The 26671-nt window shown below is 56.1% G+C and overlaps 1 protein-coding gene across 1 annotated transcript in view; it reads right to left on the bottom strand.

The window, feature by feature from the left end:
* The window catches only part of HMCN2 (hemicentin 2), a 114987-nt gene that overhangs the window by 36434 nt on the left and 51882 nt on the right, over positions 1-26671 (bottom strand). The window contains exons 28-53 of the mRNA XM_029912711.1: positions 26462-26609; positions 25153-25279; positions 24208-24362; positions 22564-22842; positions 21786-22067; positions 21262-21370; positions 20354-20523; positions 18834-18988; positions 18108-18204; positions 17452-17547; positions 16263-16439; positions 15323-15477; positions 14825-14948; positions 14069-14244; positions 13513-13609; positions 11889-12008; positions 11328-11489; positions 10453-10734; positions 9672-9839; positions 7930-8043; positions 7533-7619; positions 4706-4897; positions 3973-4146; positions 3317-3430; positions 1431-1573; positions 340-490 (exon numbers count right to left, since the gene is read on the bottom strand). Of these exons, the coding sequence (XP_029768571.1) occupies positions 340-490; positions 1431-1573; positions 3317-3430; positions 3973-4146; positions 4706-4897; positions 7533-7619; positions 7930-8043; positions 9672-9839; positions 10453-10734; positions 11328-11489; positions 11889-12008; positions 13513-13609; positions 14069-14244; positions 14825-14948; positions 15323-15477; positions 16263-16439; positions 17452-17547; positions 18108-18204; positions 18834-18988; positions 20354-20523; positions 21262-21370; positions 21786-22067; positions 22564-22842; positions 24208-24362; positions 25153-25279; positions 26462-26609 (4054 nt within the window). The remainder of the gene's footprint in view (positions 1-339; positions 491-1430; positions 1574-3316; positions 3431-3972; positions 4147-4705; positions 4898-7532; positions 7620-7929; positions 8044-9671; positions 9840-10452; positions 10735-11327; positions 11490-11888; positions 12009-13512; positions 13610-14068; positions 14245-14824; positions 14949-15322; positions 15478-16262; positions 16440-17451; positions 17548-18107; positions 18205-18833; positions 18989-20353; positions 20524-21261; positions 21371-21785; positions 22068-22563; positions 22843-24207; positions 24363-25152; positions 25280-26461; positions 26610-26671) is intronic.

Here is a 26671-nt window from a genome sequence, read left to right as displayed (position 1 = left end):
CTGGACACGCAGGTGGCTGCATACTGGGAAGGGGTAGGGGCTGCCTGTTGCCATTCTAGAGCCCCAGGGATTCTCACCCCATTTCCGCTCCCTTTGTGCCTCTCCCAGCTGAGGTCAGAATCTGGCCCCAAACGAATGCTACTTGGGCCCTTTGGGCTCCACTTGAACATGGGATCTCACTGCATTGTGGGTGAAATAACACTTCCACAGTGACCATTCCCTGCCCCCCTCTTCTAGCGCTCCACCTCCTGCATTCCAGGGGCTCAGCCCCCTTACGCCTTCCGCTCCCAGACTCTCATTTGCAGCTCTGCGCCCAGTGACTCCGGGAGAGAGACTCGCCTTGAATCTGCACGCTGAAGTCCTTATCGTCTTCGCCCACCGGGTTGGTGGCGATGCAGGTGTAGCGCCCCGAATCCGAGACACGGGCGCGTCTGATCCGAAGAAGCTGCCCCTCGCTGAGAACCTGGAGATGGCTGTCACTCTCCAAGAGCTGGCGAGGAGACACCCAGAACAAGGATGTGGGGGAGGAGGAGTTAAACCTTTCTCATGGCGATTAAATGCCAGGATCGAAGCCTTGAAAGCAGCCACAGGAAAATACAGAATCCAGACCCCAAGCCTTACAAATGGTGCCTTCCCCTCCCAGCCAGCTGGAAACTGCTCTTCATTCACCAATAGATACCTGGCTATTAATCATCAGAGGGTTTCATTGCCTTAAATAAGCACATTATTTCATGAGAATCAGTGTAAAGATCATGAATCTGAATGAAAACAGAACACGGAGTAAAGAATTACCTTTCCCTGCCTGCTCTCATGGCAGAAATGGCTGGAGGCAGCCCTGGAGAGAGAGCACAGCCTCTCAGGGACCAGGGCCGCCCTGGGGGGGGGGGGGCAAGTGGGGCAATTTGCCCCAGGCCCCCACGAGAGTTTTTTGGGGCCCCTGGAGCGGGGTCCTTCACTCGCTCCGGGGCCCCCGGAAAACTCTCGTGGGTCCCGGGTTTTCGGTGGCAATTCGGCAGCGGGGGCCAGACCCCAGGCCCCCTGAATCCTCTGGGCAGCCCTGTCAGGGACCAATAAGGGAGCTTTTTTGGTTGTATTTCTAGGCATCATTAGGCAACTGACCGCGCCCAACAGCTGTGCAGCTCCCTGCTCTAACAGGGGCTGGCCAGGTGGCCACTGTCTGCCGTCTCCTTTGGACTCCAGAAGCCTGATCAAATGAGAACAGCTGCCCAGGATGAAAGAGGCCCGTCATGACAGACTATGGGGGAACTCTCCAGCCTTCCCCACTGCAGTGCCATTGATCCTGACCCACTGAAGTCCATTGTTTCCCCCGTTTTGGCTCTGCCTTTGGAAGGCTCCAGTCTCTTTAGAAATGGTTATGAGTTTACACTAGCGACACTGGCGGTTTCCTGCCTTTTCTTTAGCAACCTCACCTGCCCATCCTTGTACCACTGTATGGTCGGCTCGGGCACAGCCCAGGACTCACACTCCAGCGTCAGAGTGCTGTTGACCTTGGTTTTCACCTCCTTCACGGCAAATTCCCCCAAAGCAAGATCTTTGGCAATCCGAGGAGGAACTAGGAGCCATGACACAGGAATACAATCAGGACAAGAGAACCATCTCCCTCTGCACCTGCCCTTTGGTCTAGCCACATGGGCACCGCGATGCTGGGATGCCAGCTGACAGCTCACACCTAGGCCTCACTGAGCACTGACAAATGCATAGCTGGAAACCAGTCTGGCTCACCCGTGTGCTAGTATTGTTTAAATACATATTAGAGTTATGAGAATGTGTTCAGACTTCATGAAATGCTTGTAGGATGCTGCGTGTATTAATCTGACTTAGAACATCTGTACCCCATGTTCGAAGGTGATATTGACGTGTTTGCTCTGTGACTATAGAAGTGTTTGTTCTAAAACTGTAACCCCCCCAACCAGTCAGGAGAGAAACATTCCCCAGCGTGAAACACTAGTGACCAGAAGAGCTGTCATCTCCTCTCCAACAAAAGAAGGTCCATAGACACCAGACAACCTATTGTGGAACAGCAGGGGATAAAAGACTGTTGATTGTTCCCCCCTCACCCATGAAGAGGAGACAAAACACTCATCCCATCAGCTCGAGCTCTGGGGGAAAGGGAATAAAAATCCCTGTCAAGAAGAAATTGTTATCCCTATGTTGCTTGGACTTCAGGGAGAGGGCAAGACTTCTAAGCATAAGCTAAACAGCCGGGGATCTCTTGCTTGGGTTACCCCTAAAGGACATATAGAGCTTGCACATTACAGCAGCTTCCAAGACTAACTCATTTGTGGGTGTATATTTACCTGCTTTAACCTTGTAAATAGCTCGTGTCTTTTTCCTAGTTAATAAACCTTTAGTTAGTTTATTATAGGATTGACTACAAGCATTGTCTTTGGCGAGAGTTCTAGGGTGCACTCAACCTGGGGTAAGCAACGGGTCCTTGGGACTGGGAGTAACCTGAATATTGTGATTTTTAGTCTAAGGGACCATCTATCACAAAGGGAAGCTTGCCTAGGTGACAAGATAGATCAAAGTACCCAAGGGGACTGTCTGTGACTCCATGGTTAGGCTGTTTTAGTGCCGGAGGAGTTTACATTTGATGCTTGGTTGGTGAAATCTAATTATAGAACATACAACCAGTCTGGGCTTTGTGTCCTGGCTTGCAACAGTCTGCCCTGAGATTGGTACTCATGTTCGTGAGCTACTCTAGACAGCCTGACCGGCACATTCCTGTGCTGTAGGCGTGCACAGCAACAGCCAGCCAGTGAAGCATGCCAAGGAGAACCCTGACTCAAGGAGCACAAGGCAAAGCAAATACAAGTCAGTGCAAGACAAACCCACAGCTCCGCTGCCAGGAGGGAGGGCTCTTCAGAAGGGATTGGAAAGCAGATGTTTAACATAAGCTGAGATAGAGCCTGCTGCAGCACATGGGGTGGGCGATACCTTGCGTGGGAGCAGGAGACAAAGGGAGTGACCAGGAGGGAAGGGTGGGCATTGCTACTGGACATAAATAGCCCTCTCTCAGTGCATAGGTAACGCTGATCCAGCTCAGGTAGGACATACCCCCAAGAGCAGCAGGAGAAGGACACACAGAGAGCTTTAGCAAAGGGCATCTAGGGCAGGATCTCTTCTTGGGCCAAAATGTTCAGATCATAAAAGCTGCGGATCCGTCCGGCACATGGGACATGCATGTGACAGAAGGGAAAGAAGCAGCCGTGGGACAGGTCTGAGCAGTAGTCGGCAGTAATAACGGAAACATGGGGCCTTGGCAAAGCGCTTTAGAGAGGGGCTTCGTACATACCAAGGACCCTCACTTCATAGCTCTTCACAGCCTCCCCGAGCTCATTGGTGACGATGCAGGTGTACCTGCCAGCATCCGCTTCCTGGGCGTTCAGAATCTGAAGCCCCCGGCCACCTAGTCAGGGAAAAGGACTCTCCGTGATGGCACCTACGGCAGCCCTTAGTCACTCAGTTAAGAAATAAGCAGGTGAATCATCCCGACTAGCAATCCCTGGTTATAACACAACACAGCGCAGGGTATGAAAAGAGCAGATATTCCCCAGGAACTGTGGCTGCCTGTCCACACACAGCATGAGCAGCAGCAAAGCACCTTCCTCAAAGGGCCCCGCTGACATGCCTCAAGTCTGAGCTGCAAAGGTCACGTCTGCAGCACAGCCTCCAGGCCTATGAAATCACTGGTGTCTCGCTGGCACAGCTCCAGCAGGCATCAGCTGAGATGATGGGTTTGGGAATGTCAGCACCCATCCAGTAAGAACACGGTCCAAGACCTCATCCCCCATCCATGCCAGAGAACCCTGGTCACATGATCGCCCTGGACCAGACACAGATGCGAAAGGCTCCATATCCAGTCCCTAGTCCGTGTGACCAATCAGGAAGCAGTTATATGAAGTCAACGATGATTCTGAGCAACCACATTCACTGAAATTGATACATTACCAGGGAGCAACCGGACGTTTGTGGAAGCTTGGAAAGGAATCTCGTCCTTCAGCCAGGTGATGGTGGGGGAAGAGTAGGCCAGGGCCTCACAGGGCAGGGATACTGGGTTATTGATCACTACGGTAACATCGTCTGTGGCACCCTCGTGGCTCGCCCCAGGAAACGTGGGACTAACTATGGGAAAACAGAGATCGTTTTGGAATGGAGAGAGAGAGAGAATGTATCCAATGTCCATCACAGCTGATGCTTTCCACCACTTCACTCGGCCCACCACAGAGCGTGCAGCGCTCAGCTCCTCCGGCTGACAGCTGGCCGAGCAAGGACTAAATCACCCGGTGCAAACAGAACCTCAAGCGCTGATATCTAAAGAAACTCTGGGGCCGGTTCTACTCCGCCCAGCACCAGTGGAAGGGAAATAAGGCCTAGACCACAATGGCTAGGGAAACCGTACCAATGGCCACGGTTAAACACACTCATTGCTAACACGGCTTCATCGGAAACATGGATACGACCATTCCCCTGGCACAACAAATTGCTCAAAGGCCCTGGCCCTGCAGGGTGCTGGGAACTTCTGGCTAAAAGGTAGGTGCCCTCACTGCACATTGAACTCAGTAGGAGCTGTGAGAGCTCAGGACCGCCCTGAATTAGACCCTGAAGTCATACGAAGGAACATAGTGGTTTTGAATTCCATTCCCCCGGTCAAATCTGAGAACGCCCATGGCTCTGTACTTACCTAGAACACTTAGCAGATAGTGTTTGGTTTGATCAGCCACGGCATTGGAGGCCACGCAGGAGTAGCGGCCAGCGCTGGAAAGGGTGGTTTGGTTTATCTGCAAGACAGATCCGTCTGGGGATATGTAATAGGCGTCTCTGCTAAGCAAAGGGCTGCCATCTTTTAACCAAGTGATCTCCGGCTTGGGATTGCCTGTATGGTGAAAGGGAAAAGAGGTAAAAAAAAAAAAAAGCACGACTCGGCCTTTGCTGAAGTTGGTCTCACGTACGCTCAGCTGTGCTGGAGTGAGCCAGACCAGACCTGGAGCACAGTTCTGAAATGTTCTCTCTCCATCCACGCTAGGGTTTAAGAAGAGAGCCTCAGCAGCTGGCAGAGAGGGCTGGATGAGCCACAAGAACAATGGGGATAAACTGGCCCTGTGTAAATTCAGGATGGGAGGTTTCCAGCCATCGGAGCAGTGAAATTCTGGGACAGCCTCCCAGGAGGAGTAGTGGGGACAAACAACTGAGCTAGTTTTAAGATGGGGCTTGATAAGTGTACGAATGGGATTGTATGACGCAGATAGCAGGGATTGGACTGATCCAGGAGGTCTCTTCCAGACCTACATATGGCCAAGAGGTTTCACTATGATGAGGCAGGATCTCCCATCTCTACTTTACCCCGGTATCAAAGTTTCATCCTGATAAATGGTACCCAAGCGCCATATTCTGTCTCTTGCCCTGGAATAGAGGGATCAGCTCCCTGAAGAGTTAATGAACATGCATCTTCCCGTTTGTTATCAGAGGAAAGAAGAAAAAAAAAGTGTGGCAGCAGGATGGTGGCTCTATCCAGGCATTTCCAATGCAGCCAGCTTTGCAGGACAAAGCCCAGGATAAAGGCAAGTTATTTTCCCTAATGGGAAAAAGGACTCAAATGCACATGGATGGCTAAGTCGCTTAAAAAGACCCTACCCCTTGCTTAGATGCAGGGCAGCAAAATGATAATTTATTCCACTTGGGCGAGCCACCACCGTGGTATCTGCGCCTCGTCCAGAGAAATAAAAATGGTCCCAAATGGGCACAGAGGGGGCAGGGATAAAGCAGCAATTGATCACCTATCCTCCAGGAAAGAAATCCAAAGGGAAATCTAGCCCCCCTGCTCTGCTCTGACGGCTAGCAAAGACAGGCCGTCCTGCAGCATCAGCTAGAACAAGGTCGGCAGCATATGTTCTCCCCAACCCCAGAATCCAAATCCCGCTCCAGATCGCCAGGAGTCCAGGCTAGGGACCTCAGCTCCTCAGCTGATCTCTGATGTCGCGCCAGCACATATCCGAATCGAAGCCCGGGGGCGCCTCACAGGCAGAGGCACCGAACTCTCGGCTAGTCACTCTGCACTGGGCCATGAAGAACTCACTTGGGCTTTCTAGAGACGGGGGAAGGGAGGGATGCGTGGAGGAGGTGGAGCGGTATGAGGAGGCTGCCCTGAAAATGCAGGCAACTCTCATTTCAAGTCTGTAGCGAGGCGGTCTGCTTCCCCGTGGCCCCGGAGAGGGACGAACCTCTCTGGACACCAAGGTGGGCGGAGCCAGCGAATCCTGCGCCCGTCCCTCAGAGGTCAAGGCGCAGGACAGGAAGGATAAAAGCCCGACTCCAGAGCTCACTTGGAACACAGCACCGGAGAGGCCAGACGCGTGTGGTGTAACTCCCTGTTGGGAGACCACTGCAATCGGCAGCCGACCGGAGGACTGGCCAGACCAGCCAGTGCCTGATGCTAGCCCGAGCCCCGAGACGCTGCCAAGCCTGCTGCTTGCCAGTTACCCTGAGGAGCTGCCAACCCAACCGTGCGCCAGTTACCCCAAGGAGCCCATGGTGTGTGACCCCTTGGAGGACGCCGTCTGGACCCAGGTACCTCTAGAGGGGGAGGTAGGAAGTAGCCCGGGGGCAGCCGACCCTAGACTGGCTGTGACACACCCAGAGCCAATGTCAGTGTGTTGCGACCAGGATCCCCACTGACTCAGCAGCAGGTCTTCTGCCGCTACTAGGGCCCCAAGCTGGGATGCAGTGGAGTGGGTGGGCCTGCGTCCCCCCTGCCACCCACCTCGCGGGTGGCCGTCTCCCCCTCTCCCCAGCCGCTCAGAGCCAGGAGTTTGCTGTTCAACTGTTTGCTCAGCCCCTGCCTGAGGGCCTGAGCCACTGACTGTTTGCTGCCCCGCCTGACCCAGGGCCTGGGCCTGCTAATATTGAACTGTTTGCTCAGCCCCTGCCTGAGGGCCTGAGCTAGTGACTGTTTGCCCCGCAGCCAGGCTAGTTCCCCGACACACCTGGCAGGAGCAGCGAGGCGATCTGGTTCCCCGCCACCCTGGAGAGGGACGAGCCCTGGCCGAACCATCCTACAAAGTCCCTTTAGTGATGTCAGTTGAAAGCCACACACTTTTCCGTTAGGAGTAATTAATGTAAATGGGACAGACCCACCTCACGCAGAGGCCAGGTGGGTATTTTTTTTAATCCTCTGTATTATGGTAGAGCCCATGGCCCCCGATCCAGATTGAGGTCTCATTGCACTAAGTGCAGTGCAAACACATCATAAGAGACAGTCCCCCACCCCCAAAGAGCTTACAGTGTAATCAGACAAAAGGCGGCAGGGTCACAGGGAGGGGAAGCAACTTGCCCAAGGTCACGCAGCAAGTCAGTGGCAGAGGTAGGAATAGAAGCCAGGTCTCCTGTGTCCCAGTCCTATCCTCTAGGCCACACAAACCCTGTTATCCCGTCTTTACATCTCGATTACCGACCCACAGCACTACAGTTAAAACCGCCTCTTGCTTTTCCCAGCCGGGACCTGCGACACTCACCTGCGGCTACGCAGGACCAGCTGACCGACCGACCCTCAGGCACTTGAACTCTGTCTTCCTCGCCCGCGTTCTCGATGCTGGGAGGAACTAGAAAGCCAAAGAGAGAGAGGGGAAGACAGGATGATTCTCTCGCCAGGAGTCCGACCGCACCAAGAGAGACAAGAAACCACTTTCTAGCCACCTAGAGCAAAGGATTGGGGGATTGTCGTACATGAAAGGCCATATCCCAAGGGCTTGTGTGAGTGTAGCACTTACCTCCTCTACGTCAGAGAATCCCCATTAGAAACCTTGCAGCAGGCAGAGCATTAGAAACCAAGAGGACAGAGGAAATGGTGACAGGTCCCCAAGCAATAACTCTGGTATCTACAGTGCTTCTGGCCCGGTGCTTCATCCTTACCTAGGACCTCCACACTGAAATCCTTCCTAGCTTCCCCAGCTACATTGCTAGCTATGCAGGAATAGAGGCCTCCGTCTTGGGCTCGCATGCGCGTTAGCCTCAGAATCCATCCACCTGGAAATAAAGGGAAAAGCCACGGTGGCAAAGAACAAAGAAACGGCATTGCCAGTGACGACACCCTGGTCCAGGGCTTCTGCCCTGTCCTAGCAAGTCTCCGACATCGCCTGAGCTGGCCTGTCACAGCTCTCTCATTCACTCATCAGGGCACGCTCCTCAGGTCTACAAGGACACATGAGGGGTCTATATAGTGCTCTCTCCGCCACTCTCAGAGTACAGCCAACTAGGAGTGTCCACTAACCCCAGCAGGGACTCCCTCCAATCATGGCATCCTCTCGTGTGCGCTTTCCTCACAAAAGCGACAGAGTCCTGTGGCACCTTATAGACTAACAGACGTATTGGAGCATAAGGTGGAGAATATTCACCCACGAAAGCTTATGCTCCAATACATCTGTTAGTCTATAAGGTGCCACAGGACTCTTTGTCGCTTTTTACAGATCCAGACTAACACGGCTATCCCTCTGATCCTTTCCTCACAAGTAGCTCCTCAGACCACACAGAGGGCAGGTCTACCCTACAAATACAACCCAGGGTCTCTCTCCGTATAACTTCAGTCTCCACAGCCACTAGGCACGGACTACTGGGTTGGGATGGCAGGGCAGGCCAGTGACAGCCAGTAACAGATTACCACCCTCTGGGAGCAAGAAGGGAATAGGGAAGAGACCGTCTCTCTCCAAGTCACAATTCCCTCCTCACGCTGCTCCCAGGGCAGCGCGCCGACATGCTGCTCCTTAGGGTTTGTCTTCGCTAGGGAACACGGAGCGTTTACAACGAGAGAGCGACCCCAGCAGAAAGCCCTAGCAGAGACAAGGCAGTAGTTAGTGGAGCTGCCTGAGGTAACGCTGAGTGTGTGGGGGAGGGGGCTAGGGGTTATTCTGACCGGCCACACTGAGCCAAAGCTAGCATTTGCCAGGTCTCCACTAGGGTAGCTGTCTTCTCAGAAAGCACGCACCCTTCGCTCCTCGTGGGGACGTAGCCTTCATGAAGACAACTGGTCATTGGACAAGTCAGACAATCTCGCTCCCAGGGGTGAAATTAACAGAAAATCCTGTCACTGCTGAATGAGCCAGGCAGCTAAAACCCGGTGCACCAGTTTGAACGCTGAGTGGTAATTAGACCTCCCTCCCTCCCCACCCTCTCCCTCCACCCCTGGTATCTCTGGTGCTTTCCAGGGAAAAGCTGCTAACTCTCTGGCAGAGATGTCAGAGGATGCTTGGAAGCATTAAGAGCATCCACAGAGGCCCCTGTCACTTCCATTCACAAACCACATATTTGCTTTTATTTCTTAAAGACATTTTCAGTGGGATCCTGCCCAACCCCACGTGACTCCCAGAGACACTGGCTGAGTGAGCCAAGAACCCCCAGCCTGGCAGCGACCTACAGGCTCCCAGCTCTGGAGTGTGATTGTCTAAGGGCTTGTCTATGTAGGGAAATTGACCAAAATCACTATGGTGGAATAAGCTATTCACCAATAGCTATTCTGGGGTAGCTCCCTATGTTATTCCATGAGCTATCCCAGAGCAGCCATTGCACCATAGCTCTTCTGGTCAATTTCCCCATAGCCAAACCCTGAGTTCCAAGGTTGCCAGCCAGCCAGAATAAACCTCCCAGCAATGATCACTCACCTGACAACAGGCGTGTGCGCTCGCTGGGGATGATGGGCGAGTTCTCCCAGGACCAGCTGACTGCTGGGGGCGGGGTGCCCGAGGCCTCACAGATCAGAGTTAGGGCGCCATGCAAAGAGACAGTGACATTGGTCACTGACCCTACTCCCCTAATGAGCTCAGGGGGAACTAGAGAGATAAAGGGATGATTTTTCATTTACAAAGCAGTCTCCACGGAAGCAGGAAAATAAGCAAATGGGGGCCCTAGGAAATCCAGCTTATCCCTGCCTTCCAACTATGTACCCATGTTCAAAACAGGGGCACAAGGAGGTAGCCCAGAAAATATGCCTGCCTCCATGGTGCCTTCAGGACCCAGATCTGTGCCACAGAGCAGCTCACTGTGAATGTAGCTGCCAATCTATCTGCACATCCAAATGTGAGTTTACAGGGGTGACAAGTGCACACACAGGCAGGCAGGTGACCCAACTCCCCGGAGGAACTCGACTGGTTGAAAGCTTGGTCCACACAGTCCAGGGAAAGCAGATGACTTTGGCTTCTTGTCACTCACCCCATCATTTAACCCCCCTGCCATTAGCTGCTGGGGTGGCCATTGCAGTAACAATGCCTAGAGCTTACACGGAACTTTTCACCCTGGCTAATATTATCTCATCCTCACACCTAATGCTCTATCACGTGCATGGTGGAACTTCCCAGTGCATCACCTTTCTCCTGACCCCCGCTTTCAGACACCTCACTCCCAAGGTCCCAGAAACAACAGCAGAGCTGCTGCCCGCATCCTTACCATGCACAGCAAGATCAAATGTCCTCTGCACCTGTCCAACTGCATTCGCTGCTAGGCACGTGTAGCGGCCCGCATGGGTGACCTGCGCCCTCTGAATATGCAGCTTCCACCCCTGGTCCTGAAGAAGAAGCGCTTCCCCATTCACCACAGGCTGCCCATCTTTCATCCATGTGACTGTTGGCTGCGGTGATCCCCCGACTTCACATTCTAGTGTAATCTCACCAGCCTTGGCCACGGAAATCTTCTTTGGGGCTTCGCCGCTGCCTTTGATCACTGGCAGAACTGCAGGTGAGAAGAGCACAAGGCAGAGACACTGCACCGACCTGTTGGGATTCAACTCCTTCTGGGTCTTCTGCAAGAGGACATTAACTGCAGCAAGCGATTGGTCTGGACCAGCAAAGGACAGTTATAAGCCGTGCCGAGTACTAAGGCAATCCAGACTCTGGGGTAGGGTTCACTGACCACCAGCTGTCTTTAAATACTCAAAACCACAGAGTTACTTCGGACCCGTGGCTCCCAAAGATTGCCCAGCTGAGTCCACACTGGCTGCTTGCCAGGAACCCAAGGGCAGCGCCTAGTTTTGCAGATCATAGCAGGGAGGTGTAGATTGCAGAGACCATAGGTCCAGCATACCAAGTCTGACCTGGCCACTTGAATCAAGATGGAGCACGGCATGCTGGGACATGGAGTCTCTGAGGGCCACATCTTGGCAGTAGAAATGAGAGAAGCTCTATGCTCCATTCAGCCACTCACGCTCCCCAAAACCACTAACAACGACTGACTTACACAGGAGCTCTTATTGTTATTCTCCACTCAGAGATTCGACTCCCTGTAGTATAAAACCTCACTCCTCCCGCAGCACCTCTCCGACTCACCGTCCACCTCCAGCCGGTGCTCCCTTCTGCTGCTGCCAGCCACGTTGCTGCACTCACAGGTGTAAGATCCCTCATCTGCCATCTGCACCTTCCCAATGTACAGCAGCCTCCCTCCTGCGGAGATACGTTCGGGGCGCCCGAGCTCCATGGCAAGGGGCGTACCTGAATGATGGGGTGGGGGAAGAAAACATGTCACCCCTGAGACTCCTGGCAGCACTAGCTCCCAGGCACACTGTCCTACAGAGGGTCCAATGATGGTTACACTGAAGTGCCTGCTTCTCCCCATGGAGACAAACCCGTGATTGCTTCTGAGCCAGATGCAGCCTTTCCAAAAGGGGCAGCTTTTCCTCCTAGACACGAAGGAGCCGCAGGAGCAAGCCAACACAAGTCTAAGTAGCTTTAAATCAACGTGGATCCTCGGCTTTGAAATCCAGCCTGGGCCCTTCTAGCCCACTGGCTCAGAACCATGCTGTCTAGCTGGCTGGCCTAACACTGCGGAGCTGGTAGCCCTGCTAGGTGACCTCTGCTTGGGGAGGAGCGAAGATATTAGCACAACCCTACCGTCTTTCTCCCAGGTGAGGGTGGGGAAGGGGATCCCGCTGCACTCGCAGGACAGGCTGATGGACTGTCCCTCCATCACAGACAGGGCAGCAGGCTCTTCCGAGGAGAACGAGGGGGGAACTGCACAAGACAAAAGAAGGGTATAACTGAGTGCAGGGGACATCAGACATGCGACAGAAGCAGTGGTATGTGATGCTAGCTAGCGTCCCAGAGGACTTAGCTCTGTTTGCTACTCTCTGGCTTACAGGAGGTGGGTTTGGCCAAAGGAGAACAACGAGAAACACGTGACCCCTGCCTATTGCTCCGATGGGGAACCAACCTGCCCAGCATCACAAACATTTAATCGCAAGTGCCACTGTCAGTCACACAGACTTGCAATTTTGATCCATGTGGAAAGAATAATTTCAACTTTCCAGCTATTAAAAACCAGCAGTATTCTCAATCATACAACTTACCTATAGCACAACAGTATAGAGTGCGTACTGTGCCACCCATGGGGTTAAAGAACATTCAGACTGGCCAGCCACACTATTATAGACAGGGCAGGCAGCATTGCCTAGCACTAAGGTAGCTTGACACTTCCCATTATAAGACCCTGTTTTCAGTTGCTTAAAACTTTGCCAAACTTCAACCATTTGGGCTGAAATTTTCCATGCCAGGTGTTTGCCCCCAGCTGATTATTATTAATTATTATTATTACTGGTAATTTTAGCCAAAATGGCTTAGCTGTCCACAAAGCTATGGAAAAATGTTGCACAGCCAGCCTTAATTCTGGCATTTCCTAACTTTTGAGTGCTTGACTTTGCAATTTTAATAAGATGCTTTCAGCGTAGTTTGGTGCATGTGAAATATCTATTTTAGGTAGTAATAACGGACCACAGACATCGAAAATTTAAAAAAAAGCAACTCAACCATGTGTCAGTGAGATAATCCAGCTTCAGAAAGTTTAGTGTAAGGTTATGCATGCAAATGCGTTTGAGGAACTGCACATGAGGACTGTGGAGGGCTGTATTTTGGGAGAGGATGTGCCCATGTGTAAGAGAAGGATTTTATCATTGCCGGGGCAGATCCCAAAGGGATGCAGTCTCCTTGCGGAGCGAGGGCACCCAGACTGACAGGACACTGGAATGGTTTTACACAAGGTTTCACCGGCCATTAGGTGGAAAATAGGGATCATTCCCCACCTTTGGGAACGGGGTGTGTGTGTTACGGACTGAACTGCCTTCATGGGATGGACATAATCTAATAAAGTGGATCCATGATGCATACACTCCCCCTCCCTAATAGCATCCAGGCTGGGACAGCTGGAGTGGGGAGGGACAAAGGTATTTCTCCTTCTCAACAAGTTCTGAGAGACAAATTTACAGGCGTGGGGCCTGAATTTCAGGGGAGCTGAGCACCCACGGCTCCTACTTATGATAACAAGAGCTGCCTGCAGGCCCTAAAAATCCAACCCAGTTGCCGCTATTTTCCTGGCCCCTGTAAGAGGTGGCTGTATTATGCCGTGTGGTTAAGATGGAGGAACTCTCACAGAGAGTGACATTAGGACATGGGGCCAGGGAATATTCACACCCCTCCAGGGGATCTTTGTCCCCCTCCCATGTTTGGCCAACACTTGGCTTACCCCAGACATTGAGGTTGTAGTGCGTCTCCGCCTGGCCCAAGCGGCTCGACACCTCACACGTGTATCTCCCTGCATCTCGCGCCTGAGCGTGCTCAATCTGTCAAAGCAAGCAGAGCCGGGGTGGGATCGAGAGAAGGGCAAGCAGAGCGCCACTCGCCCAGTGGCAGCACCAGAAACGCACGCCCAGCCCGGCAGCAGAGCCAAAGTCCGCTCGCAGCCCAGGTCCATTGTCCAGGTTGCTCCTGGCAACAAGCCCCTCTGTTCTGGTGCAGTTCTGCAGGCATTCAAGCTGGGCCCAGCGGAATCAAGGGACAAGGAAAGTGCTGAGTCAGCACAAAGACTCTCACGCCTGAGGAACACAGCCTGGGCGAGACGGGGGTAGGCCCATTTCTCCATGACTCCGAGCCACACATCTCACGGGAAGTGGGATTCCCTGCCAAGGCCAGGCAGGGGAGAGCCAACAAGCCATAACCAGGTGTACAGGGGACAGACACATTTACTGCAGAGCCAAGTTCTCTACATCCCCTCCTGACTCAGCATCAGCCAGAATAGTCACCTGGAGAATGGCCCCGTCCGCAGAGAGTCGGGCTCGGGGGTCCTGTGGGAGAGGGCGCCCGTCCTTCAGCCAGCGGAGTACGGGAGAGGGGGCTGTGTGGTGCTGGCATTCCAGGGTCACAGACCGATTGAATATGACTGAGATATTTAGCTCCTCACCAAGGACATTTGGGGGCACTGAAAGGAAACAACTCTGGGGTAAGCTCAAAGGGAAATGGCTGCTTCCTGAGGCCAACACGCAGGAGCAGGGCTACTGAACGAACACACCGGTAGATTCCGAACCGCCACTCCCGCCTCCTTCCTATACCCTGATCTGTAGCGCGGAAAGGCCAGTGCTTAATTAGTAATGAAAGAGGTGCCGGGGCTAGGAACTGCCAAGCCCAGAGGTGCCGGGGCTAGGAACGGCCCGGCCCAGAGGCGCCGGGGCTAGGAACTGCCAGGCCCAGCGGCGCCAGGGCTCAGCCCTGGCACAGATTAAGCCCTGGGAAAAGCCCCTGTGCAGGGCTGAGGACCAGCCTGTGACAGCCCCTGAGAGGCGGGTGGCCCTGCAGTCACCAGACATGGGGTTTGACGAGAACTTATATTTTCAGGGCTTTAGCAAACAGCCAGATTGGCTCCCCTCATCCGCGTAAGCTGCAGAGCAGCAGCTGCTCTAGCAAACACGGGAGTCCCTAGGAGGTGAGGTGTGGGGAGGGGGGGAATTGGGGTCTGAGGCAGATTCCTCAGCCTGGGGGGGATCGGAGACGCCTGTACTTACCTTGCACCCGCAGCACAGCATCCCACCGATCCTCTCCCACGGCACTGATGGCCACACAGGAGTACGTCCCCGCGTCCGAGAGGTGTGCGCTGGCCAGGGAGAGGATGCGTCCCCCAGACAGGATCTGCACCGTCCCCAGAAACAAACCAAAAAGGGATCAGTGAGCAGAGGGGGGCTTCCAGCCTGCTGCTCAGCCCCCTGCCTCCCCACACACCGGGATGGGGAACCGCAGAGCTGCGCAAGCTGGGAGTTTGCACTAGGCCTGTCCTCACCAGCTGGCACCCAGGCCCTGGCGAGAGAACTCCACTTCCCCCACCATCAGCTCCCAAGTTTCAGCACCGGGGAGGGATGGGAGCAGCAGGGGAGGCAGCCCCGAGGCCCTTTGCCCAGCCCTGCTAGAGCAGGAAATTCCAACAGACTGATGTGCTGGGTGGCAGGGGCCTCTGAGCACAGCCCTGGTGCCAGGATGGTGGTTCTAAGCTAGCCGTCCACACTGACCTGTGGTCCCCCAGGCACCGTGCTGGAAACAGGATTGCCGTCTTTCAGCCACACCAGCGTGGGGGCAGGGATCCCTGCAGCCTCACACGTCAGCTCCACCCGCTCGCTCAGCAACGCAGTGACAAGGCTGGGGCCGGAGGTGATTTGGGGAGGCACTGGGGAGGCCAAAGGCACACGCTGGGCATCACAGAAACACCAGGACATGAGCAAGGGCAAAGGAAAGGTGGGGTGGGCAGAACCACCCAGAACAATGTGGTTTGTTGGTATGACCCTTTCCACCGGGACTTCCCAGTGGGGGGAACAAGATCCCATGACTGGTACTGGGCTGGGGGAGACAACACTGCAGGAAGGGGAGAAAGGGGAGGCTCCGGCCCTGAAGGGGGAGGTGTTCAGCATCCGGGCTGGAGCAAGGGCAAGTCAGGAAAGGCTGGATTGTGCTTCCTCCAGAGTGAAAGCCTCCTAGCGGAGCGAGAGCCGCGGAGGATCCCAGGCCAAAGTCTCCAGCAGGAGCTCAAAGGCTTTGAATGAGCTGGGGGTTCTGTGGGACCCGGTGAGGTGACAGGCCCTGCTCCAGGGTCATGTGGCGAGACTGCCGTGCCTTACATTAGTATGCATTAGATGTTACTGGAGTGTTACGTGGGGTTACCTGAAGTCACTGGGTAGTGCAAGGCATTCTGGGACGTCATTGCTGGGATGGACACGGGGGGGGGGGGGCGGTTAATCACATGGCCTAGAACCGCCGATCTCTGAATTGCCCAACACTCTAGACAAACCCTCCTGCTTCTGCTCTGACCCCAGTTCTGTTCACTGAGATTTTGTTACATGGGTAAAGGAACGTGCCACTGAGTGCCAGGGAGGGACGGCGAGCATGGACCAGGGAGACCCCAAGACCAGAGCCACACAGGCCGCTGGTGCCTTCCCTGCCCACCGGCTCACTCACCAGTCACCTGTAGGCTGTAATGGAGTTCGCTGCTGCCCGCCACACTGGATGCCACGCAGCGATAGCTCCCCGCGTCCGAGACCTGAGCCCGCTCGATCTGCAGGCGCCTCCCATCGCCCGACAGGACAAGGTCTGGACTGGCCGAGAGAAGCCGGGGCCCCTTGTACCAGGACACGTCTGAGACGGGAAGCAGGAGGACATGGGCTGAGTTAGTGGCCCTGCCACCTTCACCACCCCATGGGCCTGCCTGGTCTGGGGTTTAAACCCTTTGCCACCTCCGTTATATTGGCTTTATATGCCCCATTATATTCTTTGTATTTGTTTTACTAATACAACAGCAACAAAAAGTTGCACGTGGGCACGTGCTGGAGGAGATGCTGCCTCTCTAGTAGGAAGGTGTCTGTGATAACCAGGGGCTGTGCAAGCCAATCTGGGCTGCTCCTCTACAGGATTCTCTGACTCCTGGTCTTTTCTCAGATCTGTCTGAAGAGAGGGGTTTGCATTTGATTCTGGGGGGCTTGGCAGTCTGGCTGCAGTGCCATCAGCCTTGAGGGCAGGCAACCCCCGAAGGGAGGATGGTCGCACGGGTCAGGCACTGCGCTGGGACGAGGCAGTCCCCAGCTCTGGCACAGACCCCTCTGGGTGGCCTCGGGGAAATCACCTAGGCTGTGATAGTCAAAGGCGTGCCCGAGAGAGCGAAACACTCAAATCCACTGTAATTCACTGTAACTCCCTTTGACTCCTTTGAAAATCCAGCCTTGGTCTCTCTGTGCCTCAGTTCCCCACAACAGTCCTTTGTCTGTCTTGCCCATTTTCACAGCAGGGACCCCAGGTGCGCTGGGGTATGGGCAGTACCCTACTACAAACAATAAAATGGAGCCCCTTTAGCGGGTGGTGACTGCGGTGGGCTCTGAAGTAGAACCACAACAGGGAGAAGGAGTCCCATGCGACCAGTTTAGAGCCGAGCAGAGAGGGCTGAGATGGGGGAGGAAAGCAGGCCAGGCAAATGAACGAACGCTGGAAAGAAGACGAGCCAGAAGGAGCGGAGTTAGGGTGACCAGACAGCAAATGTGAAAGATCGGGACAGGAGGTGGGGGGTAATAGGAGCCTATATAAGAAAAAGACCCAAAAATCGGGACTGTCCCTATAAAATCGGGACATCTGGTCACCCTAAGCGGAGTTGCCTTACTCGGAGTGGGCATTCCAGAGGCCAGGCACTCAAAGGCTGCTGGGAAGTTCTCAGGGACGGTCTGGTTCACCTCTCCGGGTTCAATGTTCGGAGGCACTGCAAAGAAACATCACGTCAGGACGGCAGCTCTGCGCAGCCCCACGCAGGCGTCGCCAGACACAGCACGGGGAGGTGGGAGGTTGGGAGGGTGAGATTTTAGGCACACCGCTGTGCCTGGACAGAGCAAGGGGCTGGGAGTCAGGCCTCTTGGGTTCCATAACCAGCTCTAGGAGGGAATGCCATCTAGTGGTTAGAGCCAGGGGCTGGTAGTCCCAGGACTCCTGGGTTCTACACCCAGCTCTGCCACTGATTGGACAGATCACTGTGACTTTTGTGAAATGGGAGGAAACCCCATCCCCCGCACCAGGGCCCTAGCAGGGTCAATGATTATTGGTAACACACAGAGGTTGCAGGAGGGAAGGTGCTATATAAACAGCAAACATTGCGATGGCTGAGTCGATTTCATTGAAGAAAGAGAGAGGATGGGGGAGGGGAAGAGACTGATCCGGTTTGGTTTGGGTGGCTCTTTAAGCAGTTGTAGCTCAGCATGCCAACCACCAGGACGGCGCCAGTGGCTGGAGCGCTAGGCGCAGCCCGTCCCGTCTTTGGCTCCTCACCCAGCACCTTCAGTCTCACGTCTCGCCTCCCTTTCCCTGCAGGGTTCGTGGCCACACACGAGTAAACGCCTTCGTCCACCACGTCCACCTTCTCGATCTACGGGGAGGACAGGAGGGATTCATGCCACACAAACACACTGTCTGCGAGCGCGGTCACACCCTGGAAACAGAACAGCTCAGGGCAGCAATTCCGTGCCACAGCTGTTCAGCCGTCTTTCCTTCCCCCCCAGCCCTGCCAGCATGGCCATGGCACCTCCAATCGAACCCACCGCTCCCTGCTGTGCCAGCCCTGAGCTCCCCCACAGCTCTGCTATTGCACCTCCAGCCTGACTTCACCCCCCTGCTAGCCCAGCTCTCAGAGACAGACCTGGCATCTGCCCAACACGCACTAAGCTGAGAGCACAGCTGTCCTAAGCCCAGTTTGGTGCCAGATCCCCAGAGGTGACAGGACACTACAGAGTATGCAAAGCAATTGGTACAGCCCCCATTAGAAACAGCTCCTGTTCGCTTAACCCAGGAAATACCCTCAGGGCTTGTTAAAATGTCGCACTAGTGTAATGAGCACACCCACACCCCAACAAGAGTGAACAGCAGCGCACCAGCTTCGCCCAGCTCACCATCACAGCAACAGCCCTTATGCTCACACACACACCACAACATGCCTATTTTGGACTCTCGCTCACATCCGTCCACCCCCGGCCTGGGCCGCGGCTGCACCCACCCTACCCGCAGAAGGCTGCCTGTTCCCTGCAGAACAATTCCATCCTTCCACCAGCTGAGGCTGGGCACGGGGATGCCGGTGGCCAGGCACTGAACAGCCACCGAGTGACGAAAGGCAACGCTGAGCTCCTCTCCGCCCACAACATGGACCGACGGGCGTTCTGGCAAGAGAAGGGGGAGAGGTGGATGTGGCGCCGCGTGGGCACATACCAATCACACCCAGGGGGAGGTGTGTGTGCAGAGATGTGGTGTTAGTGCAAGGGTGGGCAAACTTTTTGGCCTGAGGGCCACATCTCGGCATGGAAATTGTATGGAGGGCCAGCTGGGTCAGGGGATTGGGGTGCACAGGGGAGGATGAGGGCTCCGGCTGGGGGTGCAGACTCTGGGGTGGGGGTGGGGCTGCGGATGAGGGGTTTGGGGTGCAGGAGGGTGCTCCGGGCTGGGATGGAGGGGTTTGGAGGGCAGGAAGGGGCTCTCTGCTGGGGCAGGGGATTGGGGCGCATGGGTGGTGGTGGTGAGGCTCCTGCTGGGGGTGCAGACTCCAGGGTGGGGCTGGGGTTGAGGGGTTTGGGGTGCAAGAGGGTGCTCCGGGCTGGGATCAAAGGGTTTGGAGGGCAATCAGGGCTGGGGCAGGGGGTTGGGGCATGGGGGGGGGCGCTCAGGGGTGCAGGATCTGGCAGTGCTTACCTGAAGCGGCTCCTGGAAACTGTGGCCCATCCCCACTCCGGAGGCGGGGCCACACTGCTCTGCGCGCTGCCCCATCTGCAGGCACCACCTCCACAGCTCCCATTGGCAGTTGTTCCCGGCCAATGGGAGCTGCAGAGCTGGCGCTTGGGGCGGAGGCAGCGTGCGCCCCCTTGCTGCACCTGCTTCTGGGAGCCGCGTGGAACTGCTACACACGTGGAGCAGAGCAAGGCAAGCCCCCGACCCCGCTCGGAGCACCGGAGCGGGGAAAGCTCCCAACCCTGCTCCCCGGCGGGAGCTCGAGAGCCGGATTAAAAGGTCCAACGAGCCGGAGGCGGCCCACGGGCCATAGTTTGCCCACCCCTGTGTTAGTGGGTCTGTCATAGCCCTCCTTCAGCCATTTGAACCTTTGCCTGCAGTCTCCTTCATATGTGAGGATGGACCCGATGGGACCCACCAGATCCCCCGCCTTTACCCTGGTGATTGTCCCTGCCACCCTCCACCTCCTGGGGGCGGTGACTGAAGCAGTGCTGATTCGTGGCCTCCTGGGGGGCAGGTGATAACGCCACCCCAGTCCTCCAGCAGGAGACGCTGGTGCACTCAGTGACCTGCCCACAGGCACGATTTGTCTAGAGCCGACCAGTGCCACCTCCTTCAGGAGCTAGGGCAGGAGCCAAAGTCATTGCTGAACTGGTGACCCTGGAGCTGCAGCACTCCGAGGAGGCTGGCTGAGACCTCGCTTCCCAGCAAGATGCTCCCGTCTCTTTCCCAGCACCAAGCCTGGGACGTGCTTCTCCGACAGGCGAGTCGGGACAGTCGCTATTGAAGACCGTCCTGCTCACCTTGCACTGACACCCGCACCTCTGCTCTGGCTCCGCCCGCCTCGCTGCCGGCTTCGCAGGCATAGAGCCCTCCGTCACGGGGCCTCACACGGGGAATCCAAAGCATCCTTCCGTCCTCCGGCATCACCACCCCATCCAGCTCTCCGATTGGCTGGCCGTTCTTCAGCCACCTGGGGCAGACCGAATGACAGGTGAGTTCTTACCAGGTGAAGAACAGCGGCTCCCCCACCCGCCACCTAGAAGGGGGCCTGACGCCCACCAAGCAAGGCAATCAACAGAGGAACAGGGAGCTGAAGTGGCATCAGGGGGTGGGATCATGGAGCAGCCGGCGGAGTTTGCTACAGGTGAAGCAGCCTCACATCCCCTAGGATATTTCAGCGTAGAGCCTTGCAGGGCAAAATGCCAGCTGCTGTGCCCAGGAAAGAGGGAATTACTGGGGGAGAGGAGGGTGAATCAGCACAACACCCCTCGTTATTCAGTTTCCCCAGCTGGCAGATGACTGGTGTATTCAGCACAATTCCTGCCACCCGGGTGGATGGCGCGACGGTAGAACTGCCATGGGGTCGTGGTGCGAGCAGGAGCAAGTTTATACCCCAAACTAGAGAGGAGCGGGGCAGTGGATGGGGAGGGGAGCCACTGAATAGAAGGAAAATTCCAGGGGTAACGGCTCAGAGCTTTTGCTCCTCCCACCCCCGTGGGGCATTCCCACCAGCTCCCCAATGCTATTAACCACAAAGGGACACTCCCAAATATGGCGAGCGAATGCCGCGCATCCTGCATTCCTTTGAGAGCCCTGGGGCCACTCAGCCTGCTCTACAGCCCAGTGCTCAAAGAGTGAAGAAGCCGCAGGAAGACCCGTGCCAGGCCCCAGGAAGGGGTTTCCTTGCGCCCTCCATCTCTGTACTCACTGGACCCTGGGGGCAGGGAAGCCTCTGGCATGGCAGGGAAGCCTCAGGGAGTCATTCACAATTGCTATCACATGACCTTCCCCCTCGCCAATCATCAGCTGAGGAGGAGCTGATTGGAATAAGAAAGCACAAAAGAAAAGTCAGCAGAGAGTAACAGGAGTCCTGCTCACCCTCAGCCCAGACTGGGACCCTGACATAGGGGAACATGTATCCCCGGGGATCCGGGAGTAGCCGGGGGGCCTGGAGGGCACAGTCAGCATCCCCTGGGATCTGGGACCAGCCAGGAGGCCGCAGTGAAACACATGACAAAATTCAAACCCAAAATGGCAAACCCATTAAAAGCTCTTCTGTGCACCCCTTCCCCCTGCCCTGCCCAGGGGGGCTACCAGGCAGTGCACGTTGCCCCTGGCCTTGGCCCTGTCACGGTATAGCAGGTCACCGACCCCTAAGCACGCTGTGCAGCTCCCCTAGCCCTGTAGCCAATGCAGCATCACTGACATCCCTCCTAGTGCCCAGCGGCTTACCCTGAACCACCACCAAATACTGGATTGCTCTCTCCCCTGCCGGGCTACTGGCTAAGCAGGTGTAGGTCCCCCCTGAGCCTTCCGAGACACTCTCGATCCTCAGCATCGTGCCGCCTCCTAGGATCTGCGTCCCATTGCTTTCGGCCAGCGGGAGGCCGTCTTTGAGCCAGGAGAGGGCAGGCGGGGGCTGGCCGCTGGCTGAGCACTCCAAGGCCAACAGCTGGCCCACCACTGCTTCCACCGTCTGGCCTCCTTGGCTGTCGCCTTCAATATCGGGTGGCACTGCAGGGGCAGGGAAGACATTAGCACCGGGTACGTGGAATAGAGACATGCTGGTAATGTCTGGGCCGGGGGGATGATCCAGGAAGGGTGGGACTCTGCGCTGGCAAAGCAGAGGCACCGGATGGGCCTAAGACCACGCACCGTACAGCTCAGCTCAAGCCCTGCCCGAGGTGGTCTGAGAGATCGATGAGGGGAGAGGCCCAGGAAGACAGCAGCACACGTGTCACTGCAGGACTCGGGGTGAGCTGTTGGCGGAGCCGGTGAGCACGACGGGAGAGGCACCTGCCGCTCCCCTTGGCCATGGCAGCGAGCCCCAGAAACCATCGGCCTCCGACTGACAGAGCCCTGGCCCGTCCAGCCAGTGCTGCCTTGTGGCCAGCCGGGAGCACTTGCCGTACAGCCCACGCTGCTGGGGAGAATGAGCATGGCGTCCCTCTCCCCCTCACGCCTCTCTGAGCACGTCAGACGGGTGGCCGCGCGCCTCGGGATGCCTTACCATACACCTCCAGCCTCACAGCCTTCTCTGCCACCCCTGCAACGTTGGTGGCCCGGCAGGTGTAGAGCCCTGCGTCGGACAGCTGGGCCCGGCTCAGCTGGAGGCTCCTCCCCCCCTCGGCGTAGGCTGCCCGGGCGCTGGAGACGATGGGCCGCTTGTCTTTGAACCAGGTGATGCTGGGAGCCGGCGAGCCCCGAGCCTCACACTGCAGCCCGACGGGGCGGTTGAACAGGCCCACGACTTGCAGCCTTTCGCTGGACCCCAGGATAGTGGGTGGGGCTGAAAATGCAAATGAATGTGGAGAGTGAAACGGGCGGGGGGGAATTAATACGCCACGAGGCAGCTGCACTGGAGGGGCTGGGCAGAGGAGGTTCCACAGCTCCTGGGGCAGGGCGGTCCACAAGGGCAGGGAAGGCGCTGTTACACGGAAGCCATGGCACGTTCACACCTGGTCCTTTCAGAGTAGACTATGCCAAGCAACTCCTAGAGAAGTAACGCCGGTCTGATGAAAGAAGGACTCTTACCAGCTGGAAGGGGGCAGGGCAGCGTGGCAAGGAAGCGCTCACACAGCTCGGTTGGACCAGTGGGCCACTGCATTCTGCCTCCAGCAGTGGCCTGGGTACCCAAACCCCTATGTACTCCATGGTCATGCCTGATGCTAGAGCAGGTGAGCCCCCGTAACACACATGGCAGGAGAGGGCTCCTTTCTGGCCCCGGAAGCAGTTAGGGAAGGATGGAGGCTCAGGGATTGAGGAAACAGGGGAGTAAAGGAGACTTACGTTAAGGGCAGTGCATTGGCATGGTGAAGCTGTCACCCACTGGGTAACACCACAGAGGCTTCTCGCGCACCCCGAACGTACAGATCAGCACACAGATGGAGAGCAATGAGCATCTGCAGACAACAGGCGCGTGGCCCACTGCCACCACCATTAGACAGCCCGAAGGGGCAACGCATAACTGGATCGTCAATTACTTTAACTAGACTTGGCCTCAAGGGCCATGGAGGAAGAGATTGGGGGAGATAATCTCTCTCTGGGTGCGTCCACACTGCAGCTTGGGGCCAGCCCCCCAGCCCGGGTAGACAGACTGGGCTAGCGGGACTCGAGCTAGTGCAGGGGTGGGCAAACGTCCGGCCCATTAGACGTTTTTATCCGGTCCTCGAGCTCCCTGGTACGGCCGCCTTGGTGTCACTGCCGGTAGGGCCCCTGGGAGTCCCCGGTACCACCCCTGTAGAGCTCCTCTCCCACTGCGCTACACTCCATAAGTCCTTGGTAACATCCCTTATAGAGCCCCCCATGCTACACCCCATAGAGTCCCCCTACGCCCCCAGGCATTTATGGCCTGCCATACAATCTCCATACCCAGATGCGGCCCTCAGGCCAAAAAGTTTGCCCACTCCTGAGCTAGCGCACCAAAACCACCTCAGCTCAGACCCTGGGGGTCGGGAGGGCTTGAGAGCCCCAGCTGCCACCTGGGCCGCCATGTCCACACTGCTACTTTTAGCGCACTGGCTCAAGCCCATCTCTCCAGCCTGGGAGGCTCACTCCAAGCTGCAGTGTAGACGTACCTATTGTCACACTCACACTACTTCCGTTTGCGGTTCTAAAAGCAGGTCACAGAGGAAATTCCACTTTGGGAACTTACTGTAAACGTGCAGTTGGAAAGTCTTGGTTTGCTGGCCAGCCTGGTTGAAGGCCAGGCACTGGTACTTCCCTTGGTCCCTCAGCTGGCTGGCCTGGATCCTCAACACCTGTCTCTGCTCCAAGAGCTGGATCTGGGAGTTCATCGGGGCAAGAGGCCTGAGGATACAGAAGACTCAGAACAAGGCATAAGACAACAGCCAGAGGGCAGAGCCTGCTGCATTTAGGGCAACGGTGCTAGTGAATCCTGGGAGGTTTTATCCTTGTTTAGCAAACGCGGTGCTGGCGAAAGGCGCTGGATAGACTGCCCTGGAGACCCAGACCCTCTGCCCACAGAAATGGGGCAGCCGTTGCAAAAACTCCCCCACATCCGACTCCACCCTGACGTACCCCTCACAAGTTCCGAGGGGGTGTCTGATCACAAGGCTCTGGGGATGAGATCAACTCCAGAGCACGGCAGCTCCCAGGGCAGAGCCCTCGCACCTTGAAGCTGCACCATCACCGTGTGCTGCAGTGTCCCGTAGTGACGCCACGGCAGAGCTATTCCCCGGCGGGAGAGCCAGCCTGGCCTGCAGGACGGCACGCAGCTTGCACGGATCCCATCGTGACGGGCCTGTGAGCTGGAGGAACCCTCCCCGGGGAGGAGAGGCAAGAGCTCTGTCCTTGGCCTCCGTGCTGAGACTGCCAAGGAGGGTCTCAGCAATGGACGTTCTGAGGAAGTGGCTGGAAAGGGCACCGGGTTTCCGAAAGCACTTTCTCTGCTCCTGGAGCCCATTCTCTACTTGCATGTAGTGTGGGGTCCCTAGCGCCTGCCCGGGCTTACTCCCTACCCGCCTCGCAACCCCGTTAAACCCAAGCCTTCTGCAACCTCCAGCCGACCCGAGCTGGCCGCGTCCCTGGGCACCAGGGAGCCCCGGCCGGTGACTTGCAACAGCCGCTGTGCACTTACTGTCCATCCTTCATCCACTCCACCTGGGGAGGCGGCACGCCCGTGGTCCGACACGCCAGCTCCACCTCAGAGCCCGCCAGCACCGACACCTCATGGGGCGACCCCAAGCCGTACACCACAGGTGAGACTAGGGGAGGAAAGGAAGGAGGAGATCCTGGGAGAGCCAAAATGACAATGGCCAAGGATATGGGCGGTGAGGGGATGACCTGGGGGCAGGGAGGGGTGGTTTGATTGTTGCTCTGTAAGGGGATTAACAGCTTTATTACAGTTTATAAGGTGCATTCAAGATGCATGTCGGTTTCACCGTCCTCCTCCCATTCACCTTCCACATGCAGTCCAGAGAGAGGAAGGAGAACAACCATGCCCTGGCGTCCTACGGGGGCAGGGGCGGAGTTAGCAAAATAAAGGCAGGTGACAGTGGAAAACTGCTGCACTTCCTTACTGCAGTGCAGCCACTCCCAGGCTTCTCAGGAGGCGACGGCTCAGCAGAGCTTCTCCCCTTTAACTCCTCATTCATTCAACACCCTCTCTCACTGAGAAAGTCAATCAGGAAGTGTCGTTTACTCCTTCTCATAACACAAGAACTGGGGGCCACCGTATGAAATCAATAGGCAGCAGGTTTAAAGCAAACAAAAGGAAGTACTTCTTCACACAACGCACAGTCAACCTGTGGAACTCCTTGCCAGAGGATGTTGTGAAGGCCAAGACTATAACAGGGTTCAAAAAAGAACTAGATAAATTTGTGGAGGATAGGTCCATCCATGGCTATTAGCCGGGATGGGCAGGGATGGTGTCCCTAGCCTCTGTTTGCCAGAAGCTGGGAATGAGCGACAGGGGATGGATCATTTGATGATTACCTATCTGTTCATTCCCCCTGGGGCACCTGGCATTGGCCACTGTCGGAAGACAGGACACTGGGATAGATGGACCTTTGGTCTGATCCAGTCTGGCCATTCTTATGTTCTTATGAACATAACGCACCTGGCCAAACTCAGACCTGGTGTAAGAGGGTGCAACTCTCAGGAAGTCAATGGAGTTGCACTTGCTTACTCCAAGCTCTGAATTCAACCCCATGGATTCAACCCGTGGCCTGCACCCCTGTTGGCTTTGGGGAGGTGGAGGATTAGTGGCTGCCAAGGAAGTTAAGCCCTTCCCCTGATGGACTGTCAGCAGGCTGGCTGGTTAGCCCTGGTGGGAGGGCTGGGACATTGGGATTAGTGTCTCTCCCATCAGTCCCTAAGCAGATTTCGCTGGCATGACCAGGAATACTTTTGCCTTAGACAGAAGGAGGCTAAGTCCCGTGACTCACCTAGAACAAGGACGTGGAAGTGTCTTTGCACCTCACCAACCCTGTTCACAGCTTTGCAGGTGTAGGACCCCGCATCCTCCTTCCGCACCTCGTGGACCCTGATGGACTGGGCTCCACTGAGGAAATGGAGGCTGCCACTCTCCGTGAGCTGTGGGGAAATAGCTAGAATTAGAACAAGGTGGGAAGCACCTTACCCACTGCTACCCAGCT

Source organism: Terrapene carolina, unplaced genomic scaffold, assembly GCF_002925995.2.
Source record: "Terrapene carolina triunguis isolate 2854851 unplaced genomic scaffold, T_m_triunguis-2.0 Scaffold238, whole genome shotgun sequence".
Classification (NCBI taxonomy): Eukaryota; Metazoa; Chordata; order Testudines; family Emydidae; genus Terrapene; species Terrapene triunguis.
The sequence above is the reverse complement of the archived record's forward strand: the minus strand, read 5'-3'. Positions and strand labels throughout refer to the sequence as shown.